This window comes from Tamandua tetradactyla, chromosome 12, assembly GCF_023851605.1.
Source record: "Tamandua tetradactyla isolate mTamTet1 chromosome 12, mTamTet1.pri, whole genome shotgun sequence".
In the NCBI taxonomy this organism is placed as follows: domain Eukaryota; kingdom Metazoa; phylum Chordata; class Mammalia; order Pilosa; family Myrmecophagidae; genus Tamandua; species Tamandua tetradactyla.
The window spans coordinates 1,434,355-1,458,606 of NC_135338.1; the positions used below are offsets into that span (position 1 = coordinate 1,434,355).

Here is a 24,252-nt window from a genome sequence, read left to right on the forward strand (position 1 = left end):
TCTGTCTGACATGCACAGTAGCTTAGACTTTAAGTGACCCATATCTCGTTATTATACTAAAAATCAGGACCATCATCATTCGAAGGCTGCCGTTTTCTTACATAGATTCTGTGACTAGGCATGTAATCAATCTGCATATGCTTAATAATTAGATCACCTCTAATTACATCATCTAGAGCCATTATGCTCATTATCCTAAAACCTGCCTAGCTTTTGATATTATAAAACAATCAGAATTACTGCAGTTTGGAGAGACAGATTTTTAGGCCCATAGCCCATCTGATCTCCTGCTTCACACCTAGGAATAAACTCTGTCTTTGAAACTTTGGTGTCTCAGGAATGAATCATTTGTGCACATTGAGCAGAGAACCCACTACTTTTTGTTCCGTATCAACTTGACAACTTGAGAAACACTTTCAATTGAAGCAAGTGAAAAAAATTGAGACACTTTATTTGATCTTTGGAGATTTTTAAGCATTTGCTTCTCCATGTCCATCGGTCAGATCCTTCTTTTAGATCTGGTTGTGACTGAGGAAAGCCATGGGATCCAGGCATGGACAAAAGGTGAACTGAAAAAAGGAGAAGGGCATGCAAGGGGGAAGGTAGGGGTCAGGGAAGTTTACAGTGCCAAATGAATAATTTAAACGATGGCCGCACTCTTCCCCCCAATCAGTTTGAATGAAAGGCTGAAATACTGCTTTCTTAAAGACAGTTCATTTCTAATTTACCATGGCAAGATAATATAGCAAAAATCAGGCAACCCAACTTAAGCATTTCTAGGGTGGTCTTTTGCAGAAATGTGAACCTGCAAAGATTCAGCTGGCGCTTTCTTTCATTCAGGTTCAGACATCCTGGGTATTTCCGCAAGGTTGAAAGCGTCCTGGTCTCTTCTTGTAGTCAGGTATTCAGAGGTAAATGTTGGTTCTAACAGCTTTGGTACAAACACTGAATATAGAAATGAATATAAAAATCTTGTCTTTAGGCTAATTTGGTATGGATTTTAAGGCCTGAGAAAACTGGAAATTAGAAAATTTCTTGAAATAATACAAATGAGCGTAAGACCTAGGTAAAATAGCAGATTCAGAAAAAAAGCTTACGTATCATATTCCCATGTTTTTAAGAGGCATCAAATAAGGCCACCAATATGGAAACCGAGTTTCCTCTTTTGGTTTTCCTGCGATTGATTTCCAACCAGCTTCATGTTCAAGGAGGAGGAGATGTAAAATGCAAGACGGCCTTTGACTTTGATTCCAACAGGGTCAGCAGCCCTGTCTGAAACCCAGGCTCAGCATTCTCATAAAGTGTGCAATGCGATGCTTTTGGCTGGGATGGAGGACATGGCAGTTGGCTGAGCAGGAGGCTGTGCTTGGGAAGACTCACGGTGTGGAGGAGCAAGCCTCTGCGTGCAGTGAGTTCCTTTCTGCTCAGGCCCCCCTTTATGGCTTGAGCTTGGACGCAGAGACGGGCTGCCATTCTCACCCCTCCATGGGGTAGAGTTGGGTCTCCAGCAACCTCAGATAACTGAACAGCAGCTGTGGCACTCAGAGCAGCGTTTCTTCTTTTTCTTAGGGTGGAAAATGGTGAGGATCGCTTCATCAAAAACCGCTTTGAGACCTTTCTGAGTCAGTGCCGAGCATTCCAAGTAGCATTGTGCTCCAATCTTAAACACAGAAAAGAAAGGCATGAGATTCTACTGCAGTGTATGGAGAGAAAGGTACACTGCCGTCCGCCCTCTGCCCAGCCACATATGAGTCCAGGGGACTTACGGTTCGGGTCTTGTTTTATCTTTTGCATTGCAATTTAAACCTGTTCTCCTAATTTTTCATATATTTTATATTTTTTATTAGCAATAAATGAGTGTAAGCAACAGATTCCAAAAATGATCCATAATCATTTATTCCTAATATAAGAATATAAAATATGCAAAAATATAAAAAATTAAAAGCGGATTCAAAACCAATGACATGATATTTTGTGAACAATGGGGCTACATGAAGCTGTTTTTGATATTCTCTCATTTGCACGCAGAATGTGCAAATCAAGTGCAAGAGAAGTGTATTTCCTCCTGTGCCTGGAAAGGTAAGGTATCACCTTGGTTGACAAGGCATCGAGAAGGAGCAGATGATGTGGTTTTCTAGGTTCTACTTGATTAAAATGTGTTTCTGATAAGGTATTTATCAGCAAAGTAATATCTGGTTGTTACTATTACTGATTTGCAACATAGTTTAAAAGGCATATTTTAAAACACTTTTAAAAAAACAAAATGATAAAAATAAAAATAATAAAAAGCTTTCCCGACAGAGGTATGTTATTTGTCAGTATATAGTCTAAGTGTATTTAAATGATAAAATACCACATAGTTGCTTAGGGTCTTATTTTGAAGCCTTTAATGATTTCACACCACGATGTATTTGAAACTACAAAATTCTGTGAGCAATATGGTAATTTAGGCCAGAACTATAGAGTCTCATTTAAAAATCATAGGCCAGAACACACTATACTTGGCAGTTTCATGTGAAAGAGACCTGGGGATTTTAATTGCTCACAAGCCCAGTATGAGCCAATGATTTAATGCATGCCTTCGAACATTCAGAACATCTGGAGAAATGCTTCTATTTTATGCTTCACATTATAAGAATAATTTTGAAAAGTTGAAGTAGATCCAGAAGAGGGTGGCTGGATGGTAAATTCCTGGAAATTGGGACAGTGAAATGGTTCTAGTCTGGCAGCACACCCGTAAGCCTACCGGGGCCAGTAGCTCAAGGCACGAGTGAAGCAGGGCTGGTGTAAGACAACAGAGAGGGGTGGGGATTGTGGCAGACTGTGAAGTCCATATTCCCTCCAGAGTGAATATTTTTGCTCTGCTTTAGGCAATTATTGCCATGTGGAAATGTTGGTTCATTGTTGTCCATCTTTTTATTTTTTCAGGAGGAACAGGAAATGTGGATTCTTATTCAGTATTTACCAAGTTCTAAAACACTTTGTGGGCCAAACAAGATACTCCTGTGAGATTACTTGGCAATAACCAGCCAGTTTGTGATGTCCAGACTAAAATGACTTGTGGGTTTATTCAGAATAGAGTGGAAACAGATGCAGAAGGTAAGGCGAATTGTTTACAGGCACCCAGCTAGAGAAGGGAAGAACTGGACCCAGATGTGTTTGTGTCCTTTACCTTGTTCCATGACAGTAGCTATGACCCTTATCACAACACTCCAGGAAGCTGCTCAAGCTGTCAGTTAGTGACGTTGCCCATTCATTTGGAAACCAGCAGAAATGGAAACAAAACATAAAGCTCTGTTCCTTGTTGTATCCAGAAAATATTTCCTAACTTTTCCAATGGACATTATTATTATTACTGTTAATGTTTGCTGTTGAGAATATAGTTACCATATGAACCAAAGAAACTACCGAAAAAAAAGACGTTTGATGGTGGAAGCATGTTTAATGGCTTTACTTCAACCACGGTTCAGCATCCAGATTAGGAAAAAATTTTTTTTTTAATAATTAAAAAATAGTTGGGGGCGGGCCACGGTGGCTCAGCAGGCAGAGTTCTCACCTGCCATGCTGGAGACCCGGGTTCATTTCCCGGTGCCTACCCGTGCAAACAAACAAAAAAACCTCAAAAAACGTTTGGATGCATGAGAACCATAAGAGGCAGAGACAGTTTTCCTAATAATGCCATGAAAAGTCACATGTCACTTTTTGCATTTTGGGTTGGTGTCCAACCCGAAATGATAAGAACACATGAGAAAAGCACAGTAATCTAATACATTGTCAGCAGAACGACTGCTTAAAATGTCAGTGACTCTTGCAGTCATCCTGAAAAAGATATCCAGAAAGTGCTACGAGGCTGTACTACGGGGAATACCTCCCCACGAGGGATCGCAGGCCTCAGACTGTTTGATTCTGGAAATTCTAGGAGAGCAGGGCTGAGCTTGGCTTCCGTGGGGTTCTGTGCCATCTGGACCTGCATGGGGGCAGGCGCGCCCTCCTTCTCTGCCCAGTGTGTCAGAGTTTGCCTTTAGATGGTTCAGGAGGGGCCCGAACTTGCCTTTCTCAAGTCAGACATTTCTGAAGATAATGAAGTGGTAGATAAAGGCATCATTGTAGTTGTGTTCGTATGGCATTATCACGTACTGATGAGCTCCAGGAAAAGCAGCAAATAGATCCTGGGTGTGATTTGGGAAAGACTTGTGAGAAACAGAACTCACTGAAGAGGTGGGTATACTGTTAACCCCTTTTTAGTGTTCTGAAAGTGAGAGAATAATTCAACTTGGATCAGGGAAAAGGCACAGCTATGCTATAGAGTTTGCTAATAAAGGATTTGTGCCTTCGAATACGGAAAATGGAAAACTTTCTCAAGAAAATACGGCAGCAACTTCATCTTCTTACAGCAGCAACTTCATCTGTCTCTTGAAGCAAATATTTAGAATCAATATATGCAAACCCAGTTTTGAGGATCCTTGTTAATACAGATTTTAGCAATCTTGAACATGGTTTACCAAATTACTTGTTTTCAAGAAAAAAAATAAAGATTGAGGAATGTAAACTGAGAGAACACTTTTTTGATAATTTTATAATAGCTAAAATTTTATTGTTCAAAAGCTGGGAGATTTATCAACAGCATATAAAAGACATCAGATTCCAAAAAGGAGAAATTAAAAAGAGTGAAAAACCACAGCCACACACGATGACTAATAAAGTGGAACCTCGTACTTCTCCGGGTTTCTCTTGTGGCAGTGAGACATAGTTTCAGAATAAGGTGAAGTCTGACTGGAAGGAATAAAGGCCAAGAGACTTTTCTAGCTGTACACGTGTCTGAGAGAGCATCTGGATTTCACAACCACATTTTATTAAGCTAGACCTTTTGCCATGTTAGCACATTTCATCTTTCCAAGAACCTTATGAGGTAAATCTGCAGTCACTCCCATTTTACAGCTCAGAAAACTGATGCCCAGAGAGGTTAAGTAATGCCTCTAAGACCACACTCCTGAGAAGATGGCAGAGACTTGAACTTGCTTATGTCTGAGCCAGGCTTTTATCCACTCTGCTGGGCTGTCTCTGGCAAATGGAAAGAAATTGTGGCTTAAGAGCAAAAATGAATAAGCAAATGGGAAAAGTTGTTATGGACACAGTGAAGGCAATGACCAAAGAAGGGACGGAAAAGTAAGACATTCCTTGTATCTGGAGAGAAGATATGGCATTGAAATAAATAGAGTAAGGTGATACCTAAGGAAACTGCAAGCACAGAGTAGGTCTTTATTTCTTATTTAAGAATTAGGAAAGGTACACAGAGGTGGCAACTAGAGAGCCAAGAAAAGGAAAAAAGAACTGAATGACTTGCGAGAAAAATCCCATCTTTGTAATTTGGCAGAATGATGAGATTGCTGAAAGAGGAAAAGCGTTTCCAGGCTGGATGGCTTTTAGTGATGTTTTGAACACTGTAAAGCAGACAGCACCAACTCAAGGGTAGATAATGCAAGGACACTTATTGGACGGAGTGGTGCGGATTGTGGCAAACTCTGGGTGGCATGTGCTGTCTGAAAGAGAGTTTAGAACTTGCAGTTGATGAAGAAATACTGGCCCCATGTTGCCAGATCTCTGATTTTTATTTTCTTAGAAGCTAGAAATGTGGCTATTTATATAATTTCCAAATTGTGAAATACTGGCCACGAATCAAAACATTTGTGGGTGAAATTTGGCCCACCACTTGCCAATATGCTCCCTATGCTTTAAAGGATACCTTCGCATGTACTGGGTTCCTTACCTGGAACTTTCGTCTCCAGTCCCCAACCGTGCCCACCCGCCAAACTTGCCCTTATCCTTTAAAATCTGGCTCCAATGTCATTTACTCCAAGAATTTCCTCTGTCAATTCAGGGAAGAATTTCCTCCCTCCTTCCCTGAATGGGTATGTCACTCCCTCCTTTCTGCTACCTTAGTACTTTGCGCTCATGCATTTATTCCGCTGGCATGTTTTTGTTTTCTTGTCTCCCTCTTCTCCAGGTCTGTGGACCTATTGTGGACAACCTTTCTCTCCCTCACTCTGTAACCCAGAACCCAGCAGCGACAGGAGCGATTTTTGGTGGTCGTTGGGGAAAGGGAAAATGGCCAGCACTCCAAACAAAGAGGCTACCCATGACTTTTACCCTCAGGAGTTGGGTATTGAAGATTCCAGTGGGTTACTGTCACTGAACACTGATTAGCAGGATTTTTGCAGCAATTTTGTTGTTTTAAATCCCACCTGAGCACATTAAAAACGCATGCTAAGCCAAAGGGTGACAACAACAGAGGGCCAAACCGGACAAATGCCCCATGTGAAGAAGATGGCAGAGGAGGGCAAAAAGAGGTCAAAGACCCCCAAAAAGGATGGTGAGGTGCCATAGCAAGAAATACCTTAAGAAGTCTGAATTTAGAAATCCAAATAGCTTATCAAATAGAATTGAGAAAGAGAATGCACAAAGACTTCTAATCTGAAAAATAAAATGTGACATGGCACTTGACACATGTTAGGTGTTTAGGCATTCGATTATTATCCAATACCTCCAGAAGCAATATGGACATATTCAAATGTGTAAAAAAATGGGAAAAATAGATGGGAGATTAAAAAAACACCAGTGAAAAGAAAAGAGAGGCAAAGAACAAGGGACAAAATGAATATTTGTGATAAACTGATACAAAATACTTGTGTATATGTGGTTGACTTTGGAGAGTCAATAACTAAATTATGAAATAAAAATGTTGCTTGCAAATAAAATAATGCCCTTGGAGAACGAAAGGAGCTGAGAGATGAAAACTGCTCTGGAAATTGAAGGGTACTGAGCAAAAGGAATCAGATATGGAACCTTTGAACTTGGAAGACATTTAAGTTGTGAGGAGAATATGCACATTAAAACAGGGATCTTCAGTGTATAAAAAGAGATACCCTAAACATCAAGGCTCCTTTTCAGATTCTATAAAGGAGGCAGGGGGTTGTGGTGGTGAAAGCACCGTTTCATATCTAGCTCTGCCGCTTTCCAACTGTGTGACCTTAACCTCTCTGAGCCTCAGTTTCCTGTCGGAAAGTGGTGATAATAATATACACACCTCATGGGGTTGCTGGAAGGACTAATTAAGACAAGGCATGTAAATAGCTTGGCGCCATGCCCAGCATGTTGTAAACACTCCATAATAAACTACTTAACGGAAAAGTCAAAGAGAAGAGAAACTTAAAGCATCTCTATAATTACATGAATTGTGATGAAACAAGTTAAAATGTTACTTGGTTTTCTTTTAAATTGGATTTTGTGAGCTAAACACGATTCTCGCTGTATCTGAGAGCAGTTGCTAGGAGAAACTGGCAAAAGGCAATAAAGTAGTGAACTCAGCCATTGTTCCTAAAATAAGTATGAAACCAGACGGGAGGCTTTGGAACACTTCTTTTCAGAGGGTGAAAAACGCTTCCCAGATGCAGAAATGGCGCTGTGGAAGCCGCCAGGACGACTGCAGGGGGTAGGTCCTGAAGCAATGGACCCAGAAACCAAGCTCCTGCTGACAGCCGGTGGTGACCTAACGGGACCTCCTGGCTGTGAGAAATGTGCAGAGGGGAATCACATAAAAACATTTACGGAGGTATGTATTTAGGTACCTTCATGAGAAGATGTGTGAGGCTGAATGCTCAAGTCGAAGGTGGAAAAACCTACAGACACGTGCTCATTTTACGGGAGGAAAAATATGTAGTCGGGGAGGAGACAGTTTGCCACCATCATCAGACGCACAGGCTCTGAAGTCCGTAGACCTGATTTTGATTTTGTTATTTTCAGCTGTGTGGATCAGACACATTAATCTCCTTAAGACACTGCTCCTCACCCATAAAATGAGACACATGCTCTCTGCTTAGAAGGGTAAACATGAGGATCAGATGAGATAGAATTTGTCAAGTGCTTAGTATCCTAAGAACTCACCGAATGTCTGGTGCTAGTATTATTGACCTCACTACTAATGCCAATAATGTAAATATTTATGCCAGCAATATATGTAGGAGTAAGTAGGAAAAGTTCAGTTCTCAAGAATTTGTGAATTCTTTGCACGTGTCATGCCCATCCAAACAACTGTATTTAATTCGTGTTTATTTGGAGTGCATCATACTTGAGCTTTGATGCCTATAAGCAAGCTTTAATAAGCTAAATGCATACATTTTTGCTAGTGAAGAATTTGTAGTTAATCTTATTCTTGACCAGCTTAAAGAAGGCGACTCCCAGCTGGAACTCTGCCTGGGGTGTGCATCTTGCAGGGCTAGTTACTTAGAAGGTAAAACAGAAATTTCTAAGACCCCTCATGCTGGGTGGATGGATTTGTGATGAAATCAATGAGGGAGTGGATCTAAGTCAAGGGACTGCGATTTCCAAGTCTCCTCTTGCTTAGAGCGCTTACATCCCATCTGCCCATCTGAGTGCTGCATTGTACACATCTTGGTGCTAATGGAGAGACAAATACTGGGTGCCCGGCAAACACTTTATGGAGTGCTTCCCTGGCAGAATCACTCTTCACGTGAAGCTCTCAAGGAGAAAGAAAGGACGTGTGAAAATAATTCCAGCTCTGGGCAAGTTGCTATTATCTGCCTGAGAGCCACTCGGATCCACCAGCTAGTTAATTCTGGTCTGTTTGGGACCCAGCCCTGCCTTTCTAAGTGGCTATTCATTATCTGGTGAGAAATATTGAACAAATAGAGCCCTGCCAGATGCTAATCTAAGTTTCTCCCAAGAAAATCACAAAATGCCTCTTATGGGGTCATTTAAATGAGTTATGCTGATAATAAGCAGTGAGATTTACAAACATACATCTAAATGACTCCCTTTATTCATACTAAATATGCAAGTGGATGTCCTAGAGGTTGCTAAATCAAATAAGTGCTTCAGCTGTTTAAATTCACCAGGTTTCTTTCGTAATGAAAAACAATGCTGGCGTACAAAAATGCTCACCAAATGGCCCCTTCTAGCCTGACTGCAGGAGAGGGCAGAATATAAAACAGAGAGAGGTTTCAAAACATGCTGCACTTTAAAGCAAACTCCTACATAGCTCACCCATCCCGAACCATTTGCCTGTCACATTATACCGAACTCTTTGGGCATGCATTTAAAATTAAATACAAAGTTAACCGTACCGCTTTTGCAAGCTTCACACCATGCTCGTAAGTGAGAGGTTTCTCTTTCATATAGAGCAAACGGGCCAAGGTTTTGGGGTCATCGCGAAGATCAATCTGGTAAAAAAAAAAACAAAACCACCACATACACGTGATAAGCGGATTTAGTTTTTCAGGCCTTACCGAATATTTTAAACTGCGACATAATAGACTTTTCCCCTTTCACATGAAACTTATTTAAGGAAGCACACCTACATGCATGAATTATGTTTTAAAAAGTAAAGTGGCTTCTTTTTAAATCAAATACACCAAGATTTCCTTAGACTTTCCCCTTCAAAGCAGTTACTTGGGGAGGCTGAGAACACAAGATTCTGTTGTTGTCTCAGATATTTTTGAAATTTCCTATTTATTTCTCATTACCTTATAGCGATTCCTCATTGATCCCAAATCACATTACCAAACTGGACATTGTTTAATAGTTTATTTCCTGGCTCTGAATGCATCTTTTTTTTTTTTCTTTTCTTTTCCAAACCAAATCACTTCTCTCGAAAGGATAAAGATTTGCCACCCTTGAAGAACAAATTTCAAATGTGTGGCAGGCTCTGAAGGCAAGTCCTCAGGAGGAGTTCCGAAGGGCTTGCTCGAGGAATAAATGTTAATCTTCTTAAAGAGAGACTTAATCTGAAGATAACACATATGTTTGGATTAGTTGATAGTTTAATTACATATTTTGATTGCTTTAAAATCTCACTGTGGATGTGAACCCATGCATTCATGAATGGGTGTGAAGGTGGGCACAGAAGGGCAAGTATATAAAGAAAAACTAATATATTTGTATATTAAGGTCCAATTTATAAGCACATGATAGATGTGTGTGTGTTTGTGTTTATGTATATATATAAATAGCCCAACTCTAATTTTTTTATAGACTTAATTGTTCAATTTAGAGCCCATCTATTATTAAAAATAAAAGGCTAAAATCACACAGAGATGTTCGAATGTCCCATCACACATTTCAGCAACTAGATCTAGTCCATCAATATGATCAAACATTGTATCTGAAATTTAAGGTAAAAGATTTCATTTAAATCCACAAACAATTATCATTTAGAACAGAAAACTTAATGGAACTGATTAATAGATGTACAAATTCTACCTTGTCTCTATTTAAGTAAACACATGTACTGTGTGTCAGAACATATTTTTTTATTTTCACATGGGCAGGCACTGGGAATCGAACCCGGGTCCTCGGGCATGGCAGGCGAGCATTCTGCCTGCTGAGCCACTGTGGCCCGCCCTGAACATATTTTTTATTTCCTTTATGTTTATTCGAAATTTCTCTGTGTCAAGCGGAAGTAAAAGCTGAGAAATGCTGGAAGAAGGATCAGATGAAAAAGACAACAAGATAACAACGAGGCCCTGTGGTCTTATTCCATTCTATGCCTTTGGAATAGCCATTTGGATTTTAAAGAAGAAAAGGACAAAATCTGCTAAACCTTGAAATGGTTGGAGTGATATTTAATATTTGTGCCACTGGCTCAGTGTTGGACATGAAAACTATCGAACTTCATTAGCTTTCAAAACACTTTTACGACTTTCACAATCTCAGGTTTGTTACCTACTATGCCTGTTTTAACTTCTTTTCTAAGATCTGGAAGACAGAGGGGCTTAGAGGGCACAGAGAGCACTGGATTTCTGTCTTCCTTGTCCAGGAGTGTTTTGAAGGAGCTCGCGTCTTGGTGCCGATTCTGATCACTGGAGTCATTTTGACATTCGCACCTATTTTGCAACTTTAGAACAACGGTGGATCTCAGATATAAAATACACTGGGCAAGGGGTGCAATCGATACCCTCACCCCGTTCCCGGGGCTGAGAGCTGGGGTGGAGCTCAGGGCTGGACAAGGGTGTCCGCTTGAAAAACTGCTCTGTTATTCAAACAACAACCGAGAGCTTCATTTCTAAAGCCTGCCCCAAAGCTTCCTGCCTCACGTGAAATGGCTCTGCTTCTCTTCCACGGTGGGCGCAGGAACCACGCAGGAACCACGCCAGACCCTCAGCGCTGCGGCCCGCGGATGCGCCCGCGACCTTCCCGGTTGGGCAGCGCGCGGAGCCCCCGTGGCGCGCCCCGTGCCCGGCCTCCCCGCCCGCCCGCGTCCGCACCTGGGTGCCCACGAGCACGTAGGGCACGTGGGGCCTGCAGTCGCGCAGCTCCGGCACCCACTCCTCCCGCACGTTGTGGAAGGAGGCGGGATTGACGACGGAGAAGCAGATGAGAAACACGTCCGTGTTCGGGTAGGACAGCGGCCTCAGCTGGTTGTAGTCCTCCTGCGGGAAGAGCAGACACGAGGTTGCTCTTGGGGGGTTGGGGGGGGTCCCTTGGGGTCCCGGGAGTAACACGGGTGAGACCCCACCCCATGCACCATGGCCCATGGCCCATGGCCCAGTTCCTGCCCACCCCCATCACGTGGCTTCCCGGACGGCTGCAAACCCAGGAGCCACCGGTCAGGAGAAGGTCTCTTGTTGTGAGTAGAGATTGTTGTTAATTGCCACCTTTTTACATGAACCTATTTAAAAAAATATTTTAAGAGCTTTATTAAGCTATCATTTACATACCATACAGTTTGCCCATTTCGAGTAAATAGTTCAACCGGGGTTATTGCAATTCTCTTGTTACTTTGGACTTGGGTTTTATTCGATATGGATTTAAATGAGTGGGTCACTGGCTGAGGCACAGGCATCCTCTCCTTATACAATTTTTAAAAATTGTGTTTGAATTTAATTTCAAATAGGCTGACTAAAATGCAGAATGAAGAGTGGTTGCCAAATGAGACTCCACACTATTTGAAGAAATGTGTTGGGTGAGGGTTTAGAGACAAGACTTTGGAATTTGTTCTAACTTTACTCCAGATAAGTAAAAAAACCACATTAATGACTTTTGCCCCAAAGACTTTTCAGACCAGATGTGGTCTTACTGAAGAGTGCCTGATTATACAAGGTGTTGATGGATCTGCTGTTTCAGTGGGAGATGGTAGAGACAAAGTTGAACATTGTCTATATCATCTCAACATTGGGAAAAATGTCAGCAAGTATCTTTTATTGCACATAGGCTAATCCAGGGTAAAATCTACTATTTCAATAGATAGCTTTATATATTTTCCTAGAATTTGGTACACATAAGCAGAAGAAATTTCAAGCATGCATGTGAGCATGTATTTCTATATATAATGTTGAGAATTGAATTGTGTTCACCAAAAAGAAATTGTTCAAGCCCAAATTCCCAGTTCTGTAAATGTGACCTTGTTTGGAAATGGGGTCTTTGAAGCTGTAATTAGTTCATCAGCTTATGACTGATGTCCTTATGAAAAGAAGGGAGTTTGGGCCCAGAGACGTATCCACAGAGGAGAAGGCCACGTGAAGGTGAGGTAGAGATTGGAGGGATGAATCTATAAGCCAAAGAATGCCAAGGGTTTCCAGAGAACCCCACGGCTAGAAGAGGCAAGATCTCTAGGTTCTCTACTACAGGTTTCAGAGGGTGCATCCTCCTGCTGACACCTCGGTGGTATGAAGCCACCAGACTTGTGGGGCTTTGTTACACAACCCTAGGAGATGAATACCCACACTCATAAACAATGTATACGTGTGTACAACAGGCTCTCATCACTACATATACGCATACATGCACTCACATGTGCCACACAGCACACACGCATACATACCACACGTGTGTACATGCTATACATGCACGGGAACAACCAAACTGGTGTGTTCACACTTATTGCATACACGCGTGCGTGGAAAGACGACATACCAACTCGTTTCTTAGAGCCCTGACTATTCTTCCTAACATCTGAAACAATTATAAAACTCATATTTGTTCACTGGAAATTCAAACCGAAGTACATAGAAGTGAAAGTCTGTTTTCAGCCCCTGGATGAACTCTCATAGTTTCTCCTCTCTTCCCAGAGGGAACTCCTGCTTAACATCGGAATCACTCCAAACATTTTATATTTATTTTCATATATAATGCACACATTCTTAGCTTAACAAATATGAAGTTATTTTATAGCTCATATTGTCATGTCATTTGCTTTATCTTTTTTTTTTTATGCTGTATGGGGGGTCACATTTCATTATTTTTCCATGTGAGTATCCTGTGATTGCAGCACCATGCGTTGAACTTTTGTTTGTTTGTTTTTGGGGAAGTGTGTGGACCGGGAATTGAACCCGGGTCTCCCGCATGGCCGGTGAGAATTCTATCACTGAACTGTCCTTGCATTCCCTGTCATTTGCCTTTCAAAATGTAGTATATCGTGGGCATCTTTCCACATCCACCTCGGTATCCTTCTGTTACTGACTCTGATGACTGCTGTGTGTAAAGAGAACCCACATGTCTACACATCTGCGTCCGCACATGACCAGACGAGCCTTAGAAGGCGTGGGCTTCTCCCGGGCTGGTGGGCATGTACTGAGCGATCACTTAGCTACTCCGAGGACCAGCTCTTAGGGGCTCGGTCGGCAGGGCTGCTGCTCATACTGCAGCTGCTACTGTGACAGCCTAAGCCAAGTTTTAGCTACTTAAGAAAAACTGCAATGCAAGATGCCATGGGTGCTGAAAAGTAGGAACCCAGAAGATAAATTTACAAAATTAAAATGATTATCCGTTATTGTAGCTCACTTACCACCTTTCTATGAGAGCAAACAATTGGGAGTTGGGTGGGCTGCTGAATAAACACTGGCCGGACTGGGCAGCTGGGGCAGACCTACCGGTTGTGTCGCAGCCCTGCCCACGTGTGGTCGTGGAAAGTGGGGGCGCCTTGCTGGTCCTGAAAACCATCCGAGAGAGGATGGCCTCTCTGCTCTCTCCTTTCTCTCTGGGGCTTTCCTTCAAAGAGCAGCCATGAGTCCCACAAGGAAGAACTCTCCTTCCCAGCCCACAATCGGCCACTGGCCATGACAGCACCATTCTTTGCCACTTCATTATTTCACCTGACGTGTCGTCTATGGAGCAGGGACCAGGCTGGTTTTTTACTCATTCCCCATTCGTGCTGTGACACAGCATGTATTCCACAAATGGTTTCGAATGACTGGAATAAACAGGGGTCTGTAGTGGCCTGTAAGTGAATGCATGGCTTTTCTGGGGTATGGACCATTTGCTGCAGTGGCTTTCATTTGAATTAGCTGGGAGCTTTCAAAATAGCCCCACTAACCTCCCCCACCCCCACCCAAGGCCAAGTCAATCAAAATCTCTGGACTGGGAGCCTGGGCATCTGGGGATTCTGATTTAATTGGGGGATCAGGTGTAGCAGGCCTGGAATTGAGAGCAGCTGGTTTACATCCTCATCTCGTCTTCACACCTGGAATTGAGAGCAGCTGGTTTACATCCTCATCTCGTCTTCACATCGCCATCACCTTCACCCCTCACTGGGGGATGTAACCTCACTAGTGAGGCCAGGCTTTGCTCCAAGCGCTTTCATGCTTTAGCTCATTAAATCCCCACCACAGCACTGGAAAGAGGGTGCCCCAACAGGACCATTTTATGGATGAGAAAGTTAAGGTTTAAAAAGGTTAGTAATTGGGGTGCATGGGTGGTTCAGTGGTAGAATGCTCACCTTTCATGCGGAAGACCCGGGTTCAATTCCCGGACCATGCACCCCCCCCCCCCCAAAAAAGGTTAATAACTGGCTAATGTCACAGAGCTAATAAATATGAAGGTGGGTGTTTAGCCTGACTGCAATCTTTCCTCCTCATTGTGACTACACTACCTGATGCAGCTGAGAATTAAGCATTTTCTTGAAAATCCAGTTATCTGAATCTTAAAATATAGAATCAAAATCTTAATATGCAGCGTTTTATGCTTTAGCCAGGGTTCTAAGAGAAGAAATGCTAGACCAAAGGTCTGTTACTTCCTGGCCTGCAGCTGCTCGCATCTACCACCAGATGGCAGCAGACACTACCTATTTTAGACATCAAAGGAAAAACAAAAAACGAGAGACTGGAGAAATGTCACAGTTGACAAGGTAGGAGCAAATAGCTGGTCGTCTAAAAGACTTGCGTTTATTTGACTCTTTACCCAGCAGCTATCAAAGGAATTCTTGATGCAAGCTCTGCTTGCATTAGGAAAGTTAGAAAGGCTTTGGGTTGAGCTGGGTTGACTGTAGGTGAGAAGGTGAGAGAAGTTTGCTTTTCTGATTTTTTGCTCTCTCCTGCCCCAGGTGTGTGAATTGCAGCGAGTGCCATCTCATTGCATCGGTCATTGGGTCTTACCCCACCTCTGTATTCTGGACCTATTTTCTGTGAAAACCTTGGTCCTGCTGTGTGATTCCATTTAAGAACATTTAACAATTGCCTGCTGAATGTCTCACACTGTTAAGGATGCTATATGAAATATATACGGCAAATAAAAGTCGGCACTGCCCTGGGAAAAGAAAACAAAAATCCATGGAACAGTTTGATTTACATGGACGTGAGATAGGTGAGGTTTCTATTGCTCTTTGAAGCTAATCTGAAAACGGAATACCATAGACTTCGTATCTGACTGCGTTGGAAAAATACACCTTCAAGGCTGGAAGAGGCCTTAGAGATCAATCAGTGCAGCGGTTTCCAAAGTGAGGTCCCCAGATCCGCAGCATCCACGCCACCTGGGGGCTTGGTGGAAGTACACACCTGGGGGGCCCCACCCCAACCTCCTGGGTGAGAGACTCCGGGGAGGGGCTGCGCCACAGCCCAACCAGTCTTCCAGGCGATTCTGATGAAGCTCAAGTTTGAGAACCACTAGTGTTCTTTTCTCTTTCCCTGAGCCAATTTTATAGTTTAAGAGACCAAAGTTTAGACAGGTCACGTGATTTAATTGGGATCACTGAGAAAATATACCTTTAAAGGCCCACACCTGGGCTGATGTAGGCTTCTTTTAGGCCCTCTTTGATATTGGTTGCACTTACGGAACATGGCAGGGGACTGAGATTAATAAAAGGAAGTATCTTCTTGGGGCCGTGGGTGGTGGGAGGTTGGGGGATTTGAATTTGTACCCTGGGTAACAGTTTTTGCGGTGGAGTGCCCTTTTAGCCTGGGTCTGATGTCTGCATGCTGAGATGCACGCTAAAAGGCCTCTGAGGGTAGATCAGTGGCCTGGGTGATATTTGAGCCTCCAGTTCTGAGATTGGGAATGGGAGACGGTGCTTGTGTGCTTTTTTTTCCCTTTGGCGTGGGCTGGCTCTGGGAATCGAACCCGGGTCTTTGGCACAGCAGGGGGGAACTCTGCCACTGAGCCACCATGGCCCAGCTGATTGTCTGCTTTTTTTTCTTTTTCGTATGGGCAGGCACTGGGAAACGAACCCGGATGTGTGCTTTTTGAAGAGACCTTTTTTTGTTTGTTTTTAATCTAAAAAAGTGACCTGAGCGGGCCTTTACAGAGCTAAAGTGGATGCAGAAGCTGGGAGGGGTTTGGGACAAGGTTAGCGTTTCAGTGCTTTTTGCCCAACCTCAGCTCTGAAAGCAGAAAAGTATTTGGTTTGAGGGTACATCTGGCCCTTGGAGGTAACGGTAGTGATTCATAAAACAGGCAAGTTCGGGGAAAGCATTAGCATTAGAGGGACCAAGATTTTCAGTCCCAAATCTGTTCTGGAGCAGCTGTCTTCTGAGGGTGCAGGGAGAGGAAGTGCGACTACTAGACCAGAGCTTCTCGGACACGATGTGCGCTTGAAAGGCCTTGAGTTCTGGAAATGGAGATTCAAATCCAATGGCAGGCCTGTGATAAGGCCTGAGAATTTGCATTTTTAAAAAATTTCTGTTTAATGCTGATGCTGCTGGTTCAGGGACTTCATTTTGAGTAGCGAGGGGAACTGTATTTGGCTACTTTCTCTCTCTTGCCCCATGCTTACACTGCACTGGAAACGGAATCTGCTTCCAGGTCCTTTTGGACTTAGTGACATTCATCCCAAATTTCCTAGTACAAATCTCATTTTCTTATTCTCCCCTAAGTATGCTCCCATGTTCAGGCTTGGTTTGGAAAATGCAGACACCACGTGCAGGGTGTGAAGGTGGCATATGCTTATGAGCATGTGCCCTGGTGACAGATCCTCTGGGTTTGCATCCCAGCTATGCTGGTGACTACTGTGGGTTCTTGAACAGCTTCTCTCCACTTTAGTTTACTTTTCTATAAAATGAAGTTATTAATAATACTGATGAGAACATTAATGTGTTAATATCTGTGGGTCTCTTAGAGGAGCGTCTTGAGTGTGGTCAGTGCTTTCGTGGGTCCCCATTCCCAGTTGACAACAGCTCCAGGGGCCGGCGCTGTTTCCCTACCCCCATTGGAATCCAGGGGCCGCATCTGAAATTATGTTTTTCTAAACCGAGCAGTAATGAGACTTAAGTGTTTGCAAATTTTGATTATCTCTCTGAATCAATGATCAATGTCCTTATAGCTCCCGCTTCATTATCTGGGAAGAAGTGAGGTTGTCTTAAGTTTACTTTTACCAACAACCCCTCCTGTATACAAACTTCTCCCTAATCCTCCAAATTGCATACTTCTAAAACTACATCAAGTCTCACGTGAACAAGAAAGTTTTGAGTTGCTCATAGAAGAAAAACATTTGTTTTGAGCCTTTAAGCAAAACTTTCCACAGAGTTGATGCCAGATCTCGTGCTCCAGATGGCTCCATCAGTTCAGCCAACAGCAAAGGGGAAGGCTTGTGTCCTTCCAAGTTGACCTTGAGTTGCTGTAATGAACCCCAGCTGTGCTTGCCTCCCAGCCTGTTTGCATGCCTCTTTAGTGGTTGGAGGAAAAGAGGGCTTTGAGAGTCAGAGCAGAGGGAAGATATGTGGGTGCAGTCACGAGCGTGAGGACGCTGAGTGGTGAATGCAACTGATACGTTTGCTGCTCGGTGTGTGACACCTGAGCCCCACTCACAGAGACAGACACCCCACATGCTGAGAGCCCCTCATCTTGTGGGGCTTGTGTGTAGAGAACTTCTAACCTGCTGAGAAAGCCTGCTCCTGGCTGGTCGACCAGCAGTCTGCACCTGGCTCCTGCTAGCAGGACTGTTAAATGCCCCTTGTGCAAATGTTGCCTTTGAGGTCTGTTCATCCTGGGGTTTGGTCCAGGAGGCCACAATCTGAGCAGGGCTTTGTCCACATCAGAGTCTGGGCCAGCGTCCTCTGAGAGAAGGAGGCAGGGAAGCTTAGGCCTGAGGCTGGCTCCAATCTAAGTGGTCGCTGTGAGGTGGGAGGATGCCTGGTTCTGAGCCGTGACCTGGGAAAGACTTTTCTCCCAGTTTAGCCTTGCTCAGCCAGCGAATGCTCAGGGTTTGCTGCCTCGTCTCCACCCCAGCATCCTGCTCTCCAAGTGTCTCTCATGATGCACTCAGCAAACAGGCCTGCAAGTACGTCATGGAAAAGTCTACTCTGAGACTCTTTCTAGAGCGGAGCCACAGATCTGAGCTCTAGAAATCCCTTTCAGAGAGACTTTGAGTAACACACTGCCATGGACATGCCGTGCAGGGTGAGTTGGCATGACCTGAACAGATTTGGCTCACAAGCCTTTCCTTATTGTCTCCCCCCAGTTGCAGTCACTCCAAGAAAATTCCCTCACTTCGTTGCCTAACCTAATGTTTGATATTCTATTTAACAGACGAACCAGAGTTCTGAAGATTCTTTATCGTCAAAGGACTCCACTCAAAGGCCAGATATTAGTTTGTTTCAGGGGTTTGGGGAGGGAGCTAGCATTAACAGTAGTTGCCATGTGCTGGCAGTTTATGGATGTGACTTCATGGTAAACTGTCGAAGGCAAATGCGTGCCTGGATTGTGAAGAGGTGGAAATACTTCTCAGGCTAGGCCCAGCAGGGTTGCAGCCAGTGGAGTAGATGTACCAAAAAGTGGAAGGGAACCAGATCGAATGGTTTTGTCTAGGGCTGACTTTAAGGGTAGAGAGAATGAATTCCCAGCACTTTACTTTTCAGAACGCATTTGCTTCTTGAGGTTGTTTTGGTCAACTCCCCCCCACAGTTAGCTCAACGTAAAGATGTTTTGTGCTCATGTAAGAAAATCTAATATTCAAGGAAAGACAGTTGTTGGTAGCTGAGTTCAGACACTTGTTATTTTCTTTTAGTGGTTCAGGGATTCATCAATTGGGTTTTATATCATCTCTCTCATTAGTAACTCTGGCCCAAAGTGGATGTTTTTGAATTAGTTATGGATGTTCCTTAGCTGTATGATGTAAGCCACATTTGCTATGGTATTACATGAGAGGGGTTGATTATCTTACCTATCGGTGCAAAAGACATTTTGGGGACAATGCTTCTAAATTAGACTGGTTACAATGCCTTTTTTGGTAGAATTCTAGTAGCATGGGAATTAACTGCATTAGTGGTTATTACTATTACTATTAATAGTAATAGTAATAGTAATAGTTATTACTATTACTATTGCATTCTCCTGACTTTAGGAGCAATTCTTTCACCAGCAAAGACTTCTAGCATAGTACATCTTAAGTGTAAATGTGCAAACACATCACCTGGGGGTCTTGCTGAATGAATTTTCAGATTCAGTAGGTCTGGGATGGGACCTGAGAGTCTGCATCCCTAACCAGCTCCCTGGAGGTGCCGCTGCTGCTCGGTGACTACGCCTTGAGCAGCAAGTTTCTAGAACAGTGGTTCTCAAAGTAGGACTTTTAAAGTCTGGTTTCCAGATGAGCCACAACTGCAGCAGCAGCACCAAGGAAATTGTTACAAATGCGAAGTTTTGGACCCTATTCCAGATATCCAGAATCAAAACTCTGGGGAGGCCCCGTGACTAGGTTTTAACAAGTTTTCCAAGTTAATTATGATGCATGCTCAAGTTTGAGAACTGCCATTCCAGAACATGAGTTTCGTGTCATCCTTTAGTGAAATACATTCCAGTATTTACCAGTCCTTTGCTGAAAGGTTTCCCTTGGGTCTAGCCTTGAATCCTTTTTTGCTTAATCACTCCTACAGCCTTTCTTTTCTTTCCTTTTTCTAAAATAGTTTTATTCACATACCGTATGACCCATCCAATGCATACAATCAATGGTTCCAGATATCCTCACAGAGTTGCCTGCAGTGTTTGTTTTTTTGGTCCTAATAATAGCATTTTAGGGCTAACAGGGATCTTAAAATGGGTTCTGATTCCCTTTAACCAAGCTTTATGCTCTCCTTGTCCACCTCTGAGCTTTGAAAATAGCTGTTGGAAAGCATTAAAGTGGAAGTTAAGTTGCAGAAATACCTATAACTCATTTGTTGTTATACTTTATCAATGGTCATTACTTTCTCCTGTGTCAGAGGTTTGGGCCATTCTGCTCTCTTTGATTTTGAGTTTGAAGATATTTTTATAACGCCTTATAGCTTTAGCTCCTGTACTAGCATCATCTAAAATAAAAAGGCAGAGCAGGAAAAAGAATAAATAAACTCTAAGAGCTTTTAAATAGGTTTATTGCATTTAAAATCACATAGAGGCCTAGGGAGCAAGTAAAGGCTTGGGAACAAGTGAGTTACAGCAGCCAACAATTGTGGATTGCTACAGAGGAGGGGAGAGCTGGGGTCAGGGGCAGGAGGGTCGAGAGAGCTTTAAGAAGCAGATGGAACACAGAAAGGATACGGAGTCAGAGCGTTGCTATATTAAACTTTTAAAACTGAATCACATTCATAAAACTTGGTTATGGGTGAGAAGGGTATAAACTCCTCTCTTCTCCACAGTGTGAGTCCCAACAGTTGTGTGGTTGTGTTAGGGTAGGCGAACTCCAGCCCAGAGCAGTGCACTCCTATTGCTGCAACACTTTCTGCTGGAGGGGCAGCCAAGTGTGAGTTGTGAGAGGACCTTGTACCTCATCTTAGGGAAAACCAAACCTTTTCTCCTATTTGGGCCCCTGGGGACACCATTTCCCAGCCGTGTGACCTGCTATTAAAGTGAAGGGGTCTCTTCCATTCCCCACTTCCTGAGAGTAGAAAATAATCATTTGGGTGGGTCATGGTGGCTCGGTGGCAGAGTTCTCGCCTGCCATGCTGGAGACCCGGGTTCAATTCCTGGTGCCTGCCTATGCGAAAAAAAAAAGCAACCCAGAAAACAAAACAAAAATAAACAAAACCCAAAGCAGCCATTTGCCAATGAGGGGAAAGAGAAGGCTCTTAGCAGTCTTGAGTCAGGCTCTTGAGTTTCCAGGTTCCCCCTGGAAACTTAGCCTAATCACCACCAGCTTTTGATATCCCATATATGTTTATACACTGGTCTTTGTAAATGCATACAGAAATCCCAAAAGTGAATTCCATTTGTTTTTCTTCTAGTAAGAGCTTTCAAGTTGAGCAAAAAAGGCATCTTTCCAGATAATTGTGAAAAAAAAAAACCAAATTGAGACAAATGCACAACTACAAATAACAATTACCTGGAAATTCACGGTGGGAAATAGCATGGTCAAATGTTCACTCCAAAGGACTTAAGATGTATGAATTTGGACAGACTGAATAGCCTGCTGATTTTGACCTAAAAAATGACCCAAGACATATGGTAACCAAAGCTCTATCCAAGAAATTGGGCCACAGCCATCAGCTGCTTAACCACCTCCCTTCCTCCAACCCATGAACTTGCAACATCAAAGACTTTTCATGATGGAGTGTGGAGTGCTAGGAAAGAGAGATACAGGGACATTTCACCCTAGTGGAACATGTGCCAATGATTAAGTGTTGAGGGGTCTAGTCCAGAGCCTCATAATATCGGTTGGCCAGGCTCTCCAACTTGAAGAAACATTTCTGGCAAAGCAAGAATATTTCAAGGATCTTATATAATTTAGAGTCGACACCCAGTGATATGGGGTTGACCTTCCCTTTTGGAAGATGTCCAGAATCCCGGCTTTTCTTCCTTCCAGCACTTAATCCGTCTTCTTCCTACCGCCTCTCCTCTCCCCCCCACCCCCAATCTCTTTTTTGGACCTTTTCACAGTTCATTAGGCAATTCATATGAAGGGTAGGGGAAGGAAAAGGACATGAAAAAATAGTGGGTAAAACAAGAATATTGTGAAATTGCCTCCCTAATCCTAGATCTAGAATAGGTTTGGGTAGGAGGAAATAGAAACTTTTGGTTAAATAGGTTATTTGGGGCCATCGGTGGTTATCAGCCCATCATTGAAAATTTACCTGTCATGCCTTTGAGTAATGCAATGATTTAGTCTTTATAAATATTTAAAAAAATATTTAGATTGTGCTTTTGGTTGTCATTTGGGTAGACACAAATTAACCTCAAATGACCATGGCTGGTAATATCTGTCCTGTGTGTTAGTTTCTTAGAAAGGTTTCCCTGGAATTAGCCAAATGCATCAGTTTCCCCCTCCCTCCAAGTTTTAATGAAGCAAGATAATGAAAATGTACCTGTCCAGCGGTGTCATACAGTCCGAGCAAGTGCTGCTTGCCTCCCACCGTCACGGTAACTGTAGAAGAAGTGAAAAGGAGAGTCCGTAAAATGCAAGCTTCAGCTGAGAGCCTTCACATTTCCCCATGGCAGTATCTCTCTGGGCAGTGAGAATAAGCATATGCCTCACCCATGTATATTCTAAACCAAGTTGGCAGCACAATTTCCAAATGAAAGGCAACCCTGGGCTGCAGTGAGAGCAGATGGGTTGAGCCGGGTCCAAATTTCTCAACTAAGATGAATATGGTTGGTGCCACAAAGGCACCCTGCAGACTGCTCATTGATCCTTATTAGGCCATTGGAGATCAAGCTGTTGACGGGAAAGAATGCTGTACCCCTTTCCAGCCTGTTCATTTTCTTCTTCTGTTTGGTCTGAGCAGCCTTTCTGGATACAGAATTGTATAAGCAACTCCTCTGTTAGAATCCTCACTGCTTTTATCTATCTTTGAAATGTTAATAAAACCCCAAGAAGGAAGAATATTATTAGCCCACCTGCATATTTTATATACTATAAAGCAAAGGAAATAATTAAATGAGAAGGGCTTAACATTTATATTAAAATTTTAATTAAATATTCCTATGCTTCAGCTCAGCTGATTTATTATGATTTTGAACCTTAGTTGCAGAGAGAGAAATGTTGTGTGCGTTCAATTTCACATACCTAAAGGGTATAGATAAAATTAAATGTAGATAGCTTGATTTACCCAGCAGGCTTTCTGCCTTGCCAAGCAATTGTGTCTGAAAGTGAGAACAAATGCAGGATTATCAACCTCTCCACATATGTCTGGAGATGCAATAAAGTCTCAACTTTAAATGGAGACTCAATAGATCAAATGCGGGAACAACATGATTCTCTTTATGAATGAAAAGACCGACTTCAAATTTCCAAAGAAATCTTTTCTCTTTTTCGAAAAAGGGAGTAAAATATTAAGGACAATGTTATTTTTCCTAGGCGAGTTTAAAAAAAAAAGAGGTACTAATACAAAGATGATTATTGAAATGAAAGATTAATTGAATAGCAATCTTTTAGAAGTACATCTCCAACATGCCAGCCAAATTTTCTAGTATGTGGCTCAAGGTTGCTGATTTGGTGCTGATTTTGTTTGATTTCAGGTTCATGGGCTGTATGTATGTGAAATACTTATTAATAGCTCTTTCTTTGGAAAGCACTTGTTTAAAAGTCCTGCCTCCCCAGATACTGGGGGCTGCATTTCTAATCCACCCTGATCCACGTGGCTGCAGCCATTCAGATGAGCTTTTAAACATGTATTTGTAAATGGCAAACCCAAGCTATGCCGCTGACAGAAGCACACTTGAAAATTTTTACTTCTTTTCATAAATCAGCCTAGCGACGCAGATGAAGGTGAGACCAAGTGGCCTAGAGCCATTGCCTTAGTGTTTTCTTCCCATGTACTGGCAGAAGAGAACACAGTCAGATGTTCCTGAAATCCACCTAAATGGTTTCTTTAAGGACCAATTCACTGCTTAGTCACGAGTCAGGAATGAAGGGAAGAAATCCAGCCATTACAACATGGAATTTCCTGCTTGAAGTGCGCCCAGTACGTGGAGGCCAGGGCAGCTGTTCCTGAGACCTCAGAACCGCCCCATGCCATGTGGGCCAGGGGATGAGCACTCTAAGTCGAGTGGCTCTCACTGCGGGGCTGGGCACAGCGAATATGCCTCTGACCTTCGTCACTGGAGCCCTGAAGTACATGCTCTATT

The 24,252-nt window shown here is 42.9% G+C and overlaps 1 protein-coding gene across 1 annotated transcript in view; it reads right to left on the minus strand.

Moving 5' to 3' along the window:
- Nucleotides 1-414: 414 nt before the first annotated feature.
- Nucleotides 415-24,252, minus strand: part of RHOJ (ras homolog family member J) — a 90,390-nt gene continuing 66,552 nt past the window's right edge. Inside the window, exons 2-5 of the mRNA XM_077122435.1 lie at nucleotides 22,491-22,549; nucleotides 11,280-11,444; nucleotides 9,141-9,236; nucleotides 415-1,660 (exon numbers count right to left, since the gene is read on the minus strand). Of these exons, the coding sequence (XP_076978550.1) occupies nucleotides 1,514-1,660; nucleotides 9,141-9,236; nucleotides 11,280-11,444; nucleotides 22,491-22,549 (467 nt within the window). The 3' untranslated portion in view covers nucleotides 415-1,513. The remainder of the gene's footprint in view (nucleotides 1,661-9,140; nucleotides 9,237-11,279; nucleotides 11,445-22,490; nucleotides 22,550-24,252) is intronic.